The 12,702-nt window shown below is 42.8% G+C and overlaps 1 protein-coding gene across 1 annotated transcript; it reads right to left on the bottom strand.

Moving 5' to 3' along the window:
* Nucleotides 1-3,700: 3,700 nt before the first annotated feature.
* SOX30 (SRY-box transcription factor 30) lies at nt 3,701-12,509 on the bottom strand. The gene is made up of 5 exons (XM_061456822.1): nt 12,316-12,509; nt 9,872-10,111; nt 8,066-8,245; nt 5,731-6,211; nt 3,701-4,137 (listed from the first exon to the last, which is right to left on the bottom strand). The coding sequence occupies exons 1-5, from the start codon at nt 12,326-12,328 to the stop codon at nt 3,765-3,767; spliced, it is 1,287 nt and encodes a 428-aa protein (XP_061312806.1). The 5' UTR covers nt 12,329-12,509; the 3' UTR covers nt 3,701-3,764.
* Between the last annotated feature and the right edge of the window lie 193 nt (nt 12,510-12,702).

Here is a 12,702-nt window from a genome sequence, read left to right as displayed (position 1 = left end):
CATCTGAAGATACCATTTTGATTTATGGCTTTCATATATATCCCTTTTCTCCCCCAGCACTTCACATGCTGAACCTTTGCGATCTTGTGACAGTCACTTTATTCCTGATATAACCCTACAGAAGAAAGCTGGGTCATCTTGGTGACACAGAGAGGGACTCATCAGGGTGAGTGGGCTATAAATGACTTTTTAGCTGAACACAGGTCACAAGTTTTCCTCACACAACTAAATCATGTTATTTCCCAGAGCAAAAATCCAGGAACCAGATTTCTGCACTTTTCTAATCATATGGAGGATCTTGAAAGGAAAACTTCGTTTTCTATGAACTCCCCCACTTATTTATAGCTGCTTGTAATATAAAAGAAAACAATGGCACTATTGTTGATGCCTTTATTATAAATAAGTAAAAATGCAAGCCAAATTTAGACACAAATTCAGCTATTCTGCTTGCATCCCTGCAAGAAATTTCTGTCTACCCAAAGGAAAAAAAATCAAGCACTTTGATGAGGAACATGTCTATTTGTGAATAGACTGAAAGATTGTCACAAACCTCCTCAGTACGAATAATCTTCATTGGGGTTGCTCCCTATAAGAAGATCATCTATAAAATCAGCTCAAAAAAAGCATTAAATAGAAAAAAAGGTTCTTTAATTCGAGATAGTGACAATACTCAGGCCAATGACTGCTTGTGATTGTTGCCAGCGTTCAAGTATCATAAAAACAAAATACATGCAATATTTGCATTTGTTATAGAGTGATATTTTTATCTTTGGCTCTTGGTAATATGAGAATTGATATCTGAATTTATAATCACCAGAAACTCCCTCTATAAAAATATAATCAGAGGCTGTGCAGTTGCTATCTATAGTTCAATCTATATATATGTGATACATCACTTACATTACTGAGACACTGTTGCATGGAAAGACTCAAGGGCTTCTAGCCTTAGTAGCAGTGCTCGGATGCTATAACTACCTGCTATGGCACAGGATGAGTCAGATCCTGCCTGTACCCATCTCTTCAAAAGGCTCTTCTCGAAGTCAATGGGACATTTGCCTGAGTCACAGAGAAAAGTCAGGCTTTCAGTTATCTTGGAATTACACAGGCTCAGACTCATTTCCCCCAGGACCACAACTGCCTGATTAAAAGTCTGCAGCTGGGAATTTGGAAGTCTCTGTTCTGTTCCCTTATCAGTTACATCCCCCATGATCAAGGGATGGGTAGACCTATTAGCAGCAGCCTCCATGCAGCACCCAGGGCAAAGGGGCTGTGCATACAGTTGATCAGTGGGCTTGAAAATTAGGTGTTTCAGTTTCCTCAGGGCAAAGCTGATGGAAATGTTTTTGCAGTGGGGTTTCTGTACTTACTCAACAGTTTGCAAGATGATTTTACACTATTGTTGTTAGCTGGACAGCAAAAGATGATGATTCTCCCATTACCTTCATATTAAATTAGGAGTTAGCCACCTAGAAGGAAAGAGAAAGACCTACGGAGGAGAATGCCTGTTCAGGAAACAGACTTATGCACAGAATGACTTGGACATGTATCATACTAAAAGCTCAGCAGTATTTCATTGGAACTCTCTCTTCAGAAATAGGAAAGCTCATTGAACAAATGGCTCTGAAAAGCCTCCTGCTGACAATGGAGAAAATGCTACCAAGAATCAAAGTCTTAGCAGGAGAAAGCAGAAGACTTTTTGTCCTGCCTTACCTCTACATTACAGACACTTGCACTGATGAAAGAACTCTTATGTCTTTGGCTGACTTGAGTGGAATGCGAAATCTTCAATTTTTCAGATTATTTTCCTCCTTCAAATCACTTGAAATGATCAAAGGAAGAAGGATGTGAATCCATGAAGGGAACTGGTGATTTAACAGCAAACTTCTTTACTCAGAGTCTTAACAGTAGAGAACAGCTTCGGCTGAGCAAGAATATTCTGTTTAGCTTTGGTTTTCCACCACCCATGTAGGACATACTTGGAAGAGCCCTAGAGCAGCTGTCCTGCCAAAGAGGGTGAAATGCTGTAAGATGATCAGGTACTAGGCAAGGGCTTGTCCCAGTGTGCTGCTAGTGAAATGATATCAAAGCAGTCTCTGGGCTTTCTTTGAAGGGTGGGTCACTGCTGCTACTTTTGCTTCATTCCTGCAGGCAAAAGAACTTAATGGTAGAAGATGAGGCATGCAGACACGCTGCATCTTTTAAGCTGTATTTGTACATGCAGAGCACTGTTGTCCTCTCCATGCCACCTGCAAACTTCAACACCATAGGATACTGAAATCATTATTCTTGTAAGAGAAGGGGAACAGGTATAACAGTGAAAGGGCTTTTAATACCATGCAATCCACAAAACTTTCCAGTAGCTTTGGAGAGGAAAAGTATCTGCAAATGGATAGCCACAGGCAGTGACACACTGGGAAGCACTCTTGAATATCTTTTGACTTGTACAGCAGCAGGAGGAAAACAAACTGTTTGGAAAATCTGCATTTGATTTGTTTTTCAAGCTGGGAAGCATGTGAGGTGATTTTTCATTTAGATCATGGTAAACAGTAGAGAAAGAAGAAAAGAATTATAAGAGAGTAGATTATGTCTCTCTCATGTCTCAAGTACCCTTTGCCCTGTCATGAATCAGGTTTGCAGGAGGGCACACACCAAGGGACTGGCCCTGACTACAGCTCTCTTCACACACTGCAAGAGGAGAAATAACATCCAAGATACTTGGCAATTCAGGAATCTGCATTTAGGAGATAAGTTCAAAAGTGGTCTGTAAATGACCTAGAAATGGGAGCTAAAACCTTCTTCTATCAACAGAGAATTCCCCCATGGAGGGCTGCCAGAGCATGCTAAGGAATGGTTCATAGGAAGGCAGGTTTAGGTGGGTAGTTCACTGAGCTACAAGCACCAGCAAGTTCACAACAAGAAGAGGGTACAGCCATGCAGCTCTGAGGCACCTCCCTTAAACCACTGCTGGACATCCCCATATAGGAGGAAGTAAATTTGCATTATCCATGGCAAGCAGCCATTCTAGGTTCTGGTGCATTGAAATATGTCTTCTATCCTACTACATAGGGTATAAAAAGAAAAATGGGAGAAGGAGAAAGTTAGATCTAGAGAATAATCCCAGAAGCAGCTGTTTTATACCCTGAAACATACTTTGTGTAGGAATTGGTCCATTTGCCCACATGCATTCCTGCAGGCCAGATCAGCTTTCACTGAGAAGATAATTTAGGCAGAACACACATTTTCTACTATTTATAAGACTTCCCTTTTAATGGTTCATCTGCATTGCAGATACAGTGGGACCAGGGGGCTGTTCACAGCACAGTTGCAATATGTAGGGTAGACAGGATTCACTCACGCCTTCTTTACCTACAAAATGCAGCAGTTCTCAAATGAGAGGTTTTGATCTTGGACTTGGAAAACAGAGTTATGAACCCACAGAAGCAGAAAAGCATAAAAAGGTTGATATGAGACTGAAAACTTAAAATGCAAAGAACCCAGATGATATCTACTTTACATTGGCTTAGGGCTATGTTTGGAAGCATGTGGAAATTTCATCTGTACCTCTATCAACAATGCAATCCCAATGGACATAGGGGGCCTAAGCCTCAAAACGTAAACAGATCATCAGATTCTTCAAAATGACCTGTACAGCTTGCTCAAGTGAGATGGGTTTTCCATTGAACACACTGACTGAAAAGACAATGTTGAGGAAAACATTTATTTCCCATTCTAAAATATAACTCTGGATTATAATGTTTTAAAAATTACAATTCTTGCAACAACTTTAATTCCTCTTCCTCATCGCTATCAGTTATACTGACTATGCGGATGCTGGAGGAACTAGATGGAGTGGCTGAGAAAAGCTCCTCCAGTCCTCCAACACCCAGCTGTGGTAGGGGCCTAACAACCTGCCCCTCATTCCAGTTGCTCTGAGAGGATACTGCTTCAAGGCGCACACAGATGTGCTGGTTCTCACGTGTGCTTTCTTCCGGGTGTTCCTTGGAAGGATAGGCTCCCTCCAGAGCTGGAAACATCAATTCCTGCCTTTGGTACTTGTCTTCAGAAAAGCCAAAGCATTCAGGCACTGAGTTGGGGAAATTCGCACGGCCAAATGGGGGACGGCTGAATGAGCATGTGCTGCAATTAGAGAGATTGAAAGTTGGCTTCAGAAAGGCAGATTGCTGTTCAGCTGCGAAAAACAGAATGACATTAATGTTCTCTGCTAGCCAGCTTCCCCTGTTGAAATATTCAGAACGCATACTTCAAAACCTTGCCTAATTTAAACACTAGGGCCCATAACAAGAGTTGTGCACAAATTCCATATCTGTGCATGTGCACGCCTTCATGCTAGATACATGCATGATGTTGCTTTGAAAACAAACTCAAACCCCAATGTATTTATGAATGAAATAACACCACAGATAAACTAGCATCTGGTCAGCCTGCAGTATGTTAACCAGTATTCCCAAAACAGCAAAAAAAAGGCACCAAAAGTCAGTTCGTGTTATTTCTCTATGCCAAAATCTGTGACAGCCATTGGGTAAAACACTGTTACTTATTTTTTGAAGCAAACTCTTGCATCTGCTACACTCTTATTAAACAGGAGGACTGACAGAGGATCCTTGTGGTTGTCAATGTTACTGTTTGGAGAATATACAGTTATAAACAGCGTAGATGTTCTAAAGACGTTGGTACAATGTCTGTTGAGGCTTAGGGGAAATGATACATCTTTCCAGTCTAATCTTTAAATTTTTAGTGCATAAATCTGCATACATGCATTTGCACTGTCAGGGCTACTCATAAATTATGAGTCTTGTATGCGAGAAATGTGTTTATAGGAATGTGAAATTATGAATCATTGTATTAGAAAGATCCTGGTATAAGCAAAGCTGGCAGCCTTCTGAAGCCTGCTAATGTGTGAACTCAGAGCAGTCTTTTATGGTACAAGAACACTCCTCTCCTTCAGAGGCTTCACAAAACTGTAATTCCAGAGACCAAGGGCTAAGCAAAGTTCAACGTGAGCAATTTTGGGAATATGTGTCCTGTATTTCTTTAAAGGACATCTTGTATTTCCAATGTCTTTAAGGTTTGATAGGTCATCAGCCTTAATTTCTGACTGGGTAACTTACTGCTCTAGGAAAATACTGGTTGCTGCTATTAGTATGAACGAGCAGTGTATAAACAGGCATAACTTCAGTCTAATTGTCATAATAATTTGTTATGTTTGATATTGCATAGTCCTGAAATAAAAATGATGCCTTACAAAGAATAAGCACCAGTAGGCCATCAGTCGACTTGTGTTGGAGCAGCACACCTGCTGCTGGGAGGGCATTGGTGCCTTCTGATCATGCTTAGCTTAGGAAATACCCACAGAATATTACATGTGTTAGCTTGTAAATTCTCAGATTAGGTGATTTCTGACTAACTGCCCAGAGACTTCAAAATAAAAAAAAAACAAACAGGTATTACTACTTATATAAGAATTCTGGAGATATTTCCCACCAGGCTGGGATTCAGAAATATTGGTAGTTATGCCAGCCCCAATGATAGTACCAGGAGACATCTCACACACCTACTGTAATTCTATCTGATCAGTTTCTAAATATAGGTACACTACCTAATGCTTTTCAGTGGAAATCAACTGCACTTAGATGCATAAAGTGGAAAGCAGTCAAAAGACTGCCTTTTAGCATTTGTTCTTACTGGTATTGTAGTGAAAGGTTTCATTACCTTGATGGGAAATAGTGAGGTCCAGGTACAATGTAAGAGTGGGAAAATGGAAACCGAAGAGGTACTCCAAACAGACCAGCTGGCTGAGCAATGTCATAGACATGTGAGTGGAGAAAAGGGGTAGCCTGGGGAAGAGGTAAACCTCTAGGGAAAATAGAAACTCCTGGGTACTCCCTGGGGGGCTCACTATTAGAGACAGAAAATCTGCCATTAGTGTTGGCTATGTTACTTGGGTTTCCACTGAAGCTCTCAATAAAAACTGGTGCAGATGTCTTCAGAGAGCAGTTGAGCCCAGATGACGCATCAGGAGCTTCTGTCTTAGCAGGTTGAGCAAAGCACTGTGGTGAAATTACAGGGGGCAGGGGCAGGGCTGGAGCTGGAACAGCCACTGATGCAGTGTTTGCACTAGTAGTCTGGAAAAGAGTAATTGGACCAGCAGGTTGAATGGAAGAAGCTGGCAGACGTATGGCCGGAGGCTCACCTTTAGGAAACAGAACAGTTATTTATCAGACATGAACAGAGGAAGTAATTTCACAAACGGCAGTATAGCAAACCACAGGCAGATCCAGATCCATTTTCCCCAAAACACGTCCTAGCATTACTTTGTTGCAACTCACTGTCATACGCTACTTGGAACTCAGACAAGCCAACCTTTCACAGAAACCCAAGGGTGAAAGAAGGAATTGGTTAGTGAGTGTTGAGGATATGAGGCTGGTGAGGTCTGTGTCATGTCCTGATATGGTCACAGAATGGGACTGGAGTGTGTTTTTAGTGTCTGAAGCACAGAAACCTCCCAGATCTACTTGCTTCCTTTGAGTGAGCCAAATTCCTAACAAATATTTGTGGTGCCAAAGCAGCAATGAGAAGCAAAAGCAACAGTTAAAACACCCTACTCTCCAATATGCTTGCTTTCTTGTTTCACCAGCAAAGTACCCACTAGCCAATTTCACTTTTAAATGTTTTGCAGTACACTTGAATGTACACTTTCAAATCACACCTCCTGTCAACAGAGCTGCCTTTATACAAAAGATTGCAAAACACATTGTATACTTATTTTCAAAGCCCACTACCTAGTTTAAGAGTCTAAATTCCAAGTCAACAGGACTTAGATGCATCTAGATCTTTACAGCTTGTATTTAAGAATAATTTCAATCACAATAGGATAGTAGCATCGGAGGACAGCATAACGTTGTAAAATATACCAGGGTAAGAAAATTAGTACTTTATTCAGTCAAATTTACAGAAGAGTTTGAGAACGGATCACATCATTAACTCAGAACTTCACCTAAACAAATCTGAGTGTTCTCTTTTACATCTCTGAATATTACCACACAGTGTAAACAGGCATTTCATTTTCTTGTCTCATCGTAAAGGGAGCAGCCCTTGTCAGTACGCTTAAAAATGCCATTAAGCTATTGGTTGCTGAAATCCACTATTCATACACTGAGCCAGACTTCTTACACTACAAAATGAGCAGGTCAGCTATTACACAGGACTGTTGGCTCTCATACTATATCCTATTTCACTGCCCATATTGATGTCTTATCAAAATCCTTCCAGGCTAGGTGCAACTTTTCAATATATTCCTTCTCTAATTCTATTTTTGTTTGTATAAAGCTGAGCTCAAACTGTGAGCATGTGCAAGTCCATAACACCTACATGCAGAACTGGTGTGCCTAGATAGCTAAGTAACTTGCTCATGGAAAACGTGTCAATGAAAACTTTCTTTTTCAGATTTAGTGACTGCTTTATCATTTCAGCACACACCTTACTAACACCCTACTAGCATCCTTTTGGATGTCCTTGTTGACAGTTCTGTCTGCTCTCTCTTGTAAGCAGCCTAAGTTGCGGAGCATTTGCTCTAGAGCAATGTTGCCCTCACTATGAAGAAACATTAAAACCAGGGTGGAGGTGCCATGGACTGAGCTAATGGGCTGTTTTAGAAGTGGTAGGACAGGGTTGAGCACTAGTGCAGTTAGAGCTGGTGAGGTAAGACGTGTGGTAGAGACAGGACAAGAAAAGGAAACAGCTGTAGCTCGACAGAAAGCAAGTGTTGAGTAACAGATACCCAAAAAGACTGAGAGGGAGGGAACCAGAGCTACAAATACAATAGCAGTGATCTGTGGGCAATGAAAAAGCCAGAAGGATTTAAAAGACTGAGGAAACAGTAGGTAGAGATGGGGAGATGGAGATGCAGCGCAGAGGACTGATAGAACTAGTGGTGTCAAGAAAGACCAAGAAATTGTTTTAAGTACATCTACACTACTACATACATAACTTTTATTACAATAGGTAAATTCTGAATTTTTAAAATCATTCACTACTGAAAACTCACAGACTGGATATCCAATGCTGTTCTTAACATTGGGGATGACAACAGAGTAAGCAGGTGACTGGATGGGACAAATGCCAGCTGGATTTGTAGTGATGACACTCTGAGAAACACCGGGAAATACAGCAGAGACAGGCAGTGGAAAACGCTTCCTTTTGCTTGGTCGTGGTTGATAAACCCAATCTGTCAGAGATGAAAAAAGACACAGATGTCCCGTTTTTTTGATGGTCTCATTCTTTACATGAAGTTATGGGATCTGCAATTCTAAAATATATAAAAAAAGAAAGAGTCCCAAAGTGTCTTCTATAGTCAATGGCAATACCCCATTTGTTTCAGTGACCCAGCAAATGGGCATTTTATCAGAGGTGGAAATAAAATTGACATATTTGGGCATTGGCTTTATATTACTAAATAGTAACTGTGAGACAAAGAAAAGCAGAACAATGGAGAGTGACATGGCCTTGCTGAGGGAAGCATGTTAAAGAGAACATGATACTGTATTACGGGCTTTTGGTGTGAAAATAAACTATGACTGTATTCTGAGACATTGGGAAAGGTTCTTCACTATGAGGGTGATGAGGCACTGGAACAGGTTTCCCAGAGAAGTTGTGGATTCCCCATTCCTGGAAATGTTCAAGGTGAGGTTGGACAAGGGTTTGAGCAACCTGGTCTAGTGAAAGGTGTCCCTGCCTGTGCCAGGGGGTTGGAACTAGATGATCCTTAAGGTCTTTTCCAACCCACACAGTTCTGTGATTGATTCTGTGATTCTATTAAAAATGTAGATCTCTCCTGATTGCTTCATTAACCCATTAAGTCTCACACATACCTGCAGTTTACAAGAGACAATGGAAAATATGATATATTAGGAATCCTGTACAGATTTTGGAGGAGTACATTTGGCTTTACCTTACAAGAATAACCAAACACTAAGTGATGTATATTATGTATATATATGAGATGTATATTATGTATATATATGTATATATGAGAGATGTATATTATGAATTTACACTGAGCAGCTCGGGTTCTTGCATAGTCTAACCCTTAATGCCACTTTAAAGAAGCCCTTTTTTCTTTTGAAGGGTGCAATGAGAAGGGGATGAGAGAGACTTTTATCTTTTCCTTATTTATGACAGATTAGTCAGATGTTATCTGCCCAGATTAGCCATAATCATGAACTAGCAGGATTAAGACAACAGAGAGAGAAAGGATCACAACACTTGGTATCTCAACAGCTTTTAAAAAGAGTGTTCAAAGTACTTTTGCTGTTTTACTGAACTGCAGCATTACGGAGAAAGGGATTTGTGAAGGGTACAAATTTTTAACCTTTTTGATGAAAGGTTGAGAAACAACATCTTCCACACCATTATTTGGGAATCCCAAGTCTACACATGGAAGAATCCCACAGAATATACAATGCTGTTTGTGCTTCCTGTGGCATTTCCTTTTCCTGCTTTTAAGGAATGGATGCATGTGTCACCACAGGCCACCTGGGCAGCTCTTTCTGGAGGACATGAAATGATGCAGCAGACCATGCTCACAATAAACTCACTATCTGGCTATTAGACTACTAAAACATTCAGGAAAGCTGCTGTAGCTGTGGTTAGAGGCTATGAAGGGTGAAACATCATTTTGGATGCTGTAAAGAATTAATGTGCTTTCATGCACTAGAAAGCTGACATGAGGACTGCATTTTTGAAACTTTTGTCATCATTTTCTATTACTTGCTCTAATGAAAGAGATACACTTCTCAAAAAATCTTGCACTTCTGAAGCATTCAGGTAAATAAAAGACTTGTTACTTGTTTACCAGGAAATTCCTCTCTGTGCCTTTGTTTTATTTTATGAGCTTCATCATAATAGGGCTGCTTCTGCTCTTCAGTCAGTTTGCTCCACTCCAATCCAAGCTGAACACTGATATCTGCATTGTTGGCAGCTGGGTTAGCTTTTGCTAGGACGGGCCGATGAATCCTTGCCCATACCATAAATGCATTCATTGGACGCTTCACGTGGCCATTTTTGTCCTTGCTAAATGGAGTGTCTGGCATACCTGTGCAACAGAATAAGGAAAGAGGATCATCTGCCATGCAATATATGCATACAGGTTACATTCAATAGTGCATAAAGAGGATATTTGGCACCAACCAAAAGAATCACTGGAACTTTGGAATACATGAAGCTCAATGCACATTTGGAGAGCAGTTCCTAGAAAAATAACTAAGGGTAAGGGAGTGCTCTTCACTGACCTCCACTGAACCACTGCCCAAGGAATCACTTACCTGGCTTTTGTTAAATAGTATTAAATAAAAAGACAGAAAAAGCCCAAAAGCAGCATACGGGACTGCAAACACCCTGCTTCGGGTTTCATTTGGCTAGATTGTTTTGTTATGAATTTGTAAACTAAACATTGTATAGTGCAGATCATGTCACTGCAAATTTGCCTTCTCCACTAGACCTACATACCCAAAACCCTAGGGAAGCAGGGACCAGATCTAATGGTGATACAGCAGCTTAGTCCCACACCTGTGGAGTCCCTGGCTTCTCAGCTGAGATTGTTCCCAGTTTGGGTTTTGGCTGTTGATTTCCCTCTCTCTTTTCTCTGATTTGGACTCATTTTGCTGGAGGAACCTGCATTACCCAATGACTGTTACATGACACCCAGCTTGGCTCTTTGTAAACACAGACTGCATTTAGATTGGTTTGGTGTCATGATGAGCCCCCAGATGCCTCACAACTGATCCCTGAGCAAGTGATGTCCTCTCTGAAAATGGTTTTAAAATGAGCTCTTCTACATTATCAATAAAGGGGAAAAGTCTTCTATTCTTTCAGACCTCACTTTTAAGTCATTAATTTTGAAAACCTAGTTTTGAAAACCTAGTTATCTTAAAAAAAATAATAAATCTAATGCAGGTATTTCAAATGTTCCTCATTCATCATGTGCAAGTTTTCTGAGTGAGGTGTATGAATGCTTCACAGCTTTCAAAATCAAGCAGACTCCTGACCTTAAAACCTGCAATCACATCTCAGTGCAATTTTGAACACTGTTATAATGGGTTTAATGTAATCAGGGAGTAAGTGGACAAAACTGCAGTGAGTTTAACAAACATGCTCCCACATGTTTATTACATCTCACACTGAAGAAGAGAGCTGTACAAACTCCACTCTATCCAAAGGGACGCTTCTCTCCAGTTATGTTCTCCTATCTGATTACCTGTGTGCCACTTACAGAACCCTTGCAAGCTCTCTTAATATAATACCTGCATCGGCGGGGAGTACTGTGAAGGGAATGTTTTTGGTTTCGATCTTTACAGAAGGCTCCAGTAAAGACTGCGTTTTAAGTGGCACTTTTTTCACCGGCACTTTAGGCATGTGGAGCAGGCCTGATGGCAGAGGGCCTTGGATCTGGATGCGGGTCCCAGGAGGCAAAGGGTGAACCACAACCGGGATCTTCATATCTTCAGACAGGAACCCAAAACCTTTACGTAGTGGCACCTTGCCGTCATCAACGCTGGTACAAACAGGCCCACACAGGGCTCCAGCAGGAGCAGGAAGAGGCCCACAAAGGGATCCAGCGGGAGCAGGAAGAGGCCCACACAGGGATCCAGTGGAAGCAGGAAGAGGCCCACACAGGGATCCAGTGGGAACAGGAACTGGCCCGCACAGGGATCCAGTGGAAGCAGGAAGAGGCCCACACAGGGATCCAGTGGGAATAGGAACAGAAACACACAGGGATCCAGTGGAAGCAGGAAGAGGGCCACAAAGGGATCCAGTGGGAACAGGAACTGGCCCGCACAGGGATCCAGTGGAAGCAGGAAGAGGGCCACAAAGGGATCCAGTGGGAACAGGAAGAGGCCCACATAGGGATCCAGTGGGAACAGGAACTGGCCCACACAGGGATCCAGCGGAAGCAGAAACTGGCCCACATAGGGGTCCAGTGGGAACAGGAATTGGCCCACACAGGGATCGAGTGGGAACAGGAACTGGCCCACACAGGGATCCAGGAGCAGGAACTGGCCCACACAGGGATCCAGCCAGAGCAGGAACTGGCCCACACAGGGATCCAGTAGGAGCAGAAACTGGCCCATACAGGGATCCAGCCAGAGCATTGGCGGGCCCACAGAAAGATCCAGCCAGAGCATCATCCTTTCCCACCTTCACCCCAAAGGCCTCAAAGGCCACACCAGGCATCTCCACTTTGACAGCAGCGTCTCTCCAGGGCTCCTTCCCATTCCCCCACTTCTCCAGCACCTTCACCTCGTTCTGGCATTCACCGCCAAACACTTCATGGTCCCTTTCTCTCTTGATGGCACCGCAAGCCTCTTCACCCACTTCCTGAACCTGGGAGCACCCGAACCCTGCCCCTGACTCTCTGCCATCCCCGCAGTAGCCCTGGCCATTGCCCGGCTCCACACCGGGCTCCTCCACTTTGATGCGCAGCACCCCGAGGGCACCCTTGCTGTCCTCCGGTGGCGGGAGGTGGCGGGATGCCGCCGGAGGCCGCCGGGGGCCGCTGCGGGGGACCGGACGCTGCCGCCGGCCCCTCTCCATCCCAAGGCCGCCCCTTAGGGCGCCCGCGGCCGTTGATGCCAAAGCTCGCCGCGCCCTCCCGCCAACGCCCACCAACGGCGCGCCTCGAGGACC

Source organism: Pezoporus flaviventris, unplaced genomic scaffold (genome assembly GCF_033815535.1).
Source record: "Pezoporus flaviventris isolate CSIRO_AGI_PZ_B2104156 unplaced genomic scaffold, CSIRO_AGI_Pfla_v1 ptg000023l, whole genome shotgun sequence".
Taxonomy (NCBI): domain Eukaryota; kingdom Metazoa; phylum Chordata; class Aves; order Psittaciformes; family Psittacidae; genus Pezoporus; species Pezoporus flaviventris.
The sequence above is the reverse complement of the archived record's forward strand: the minus strand, read 5'-3'. Positions and strand labels throughout refer to the sequence as shown.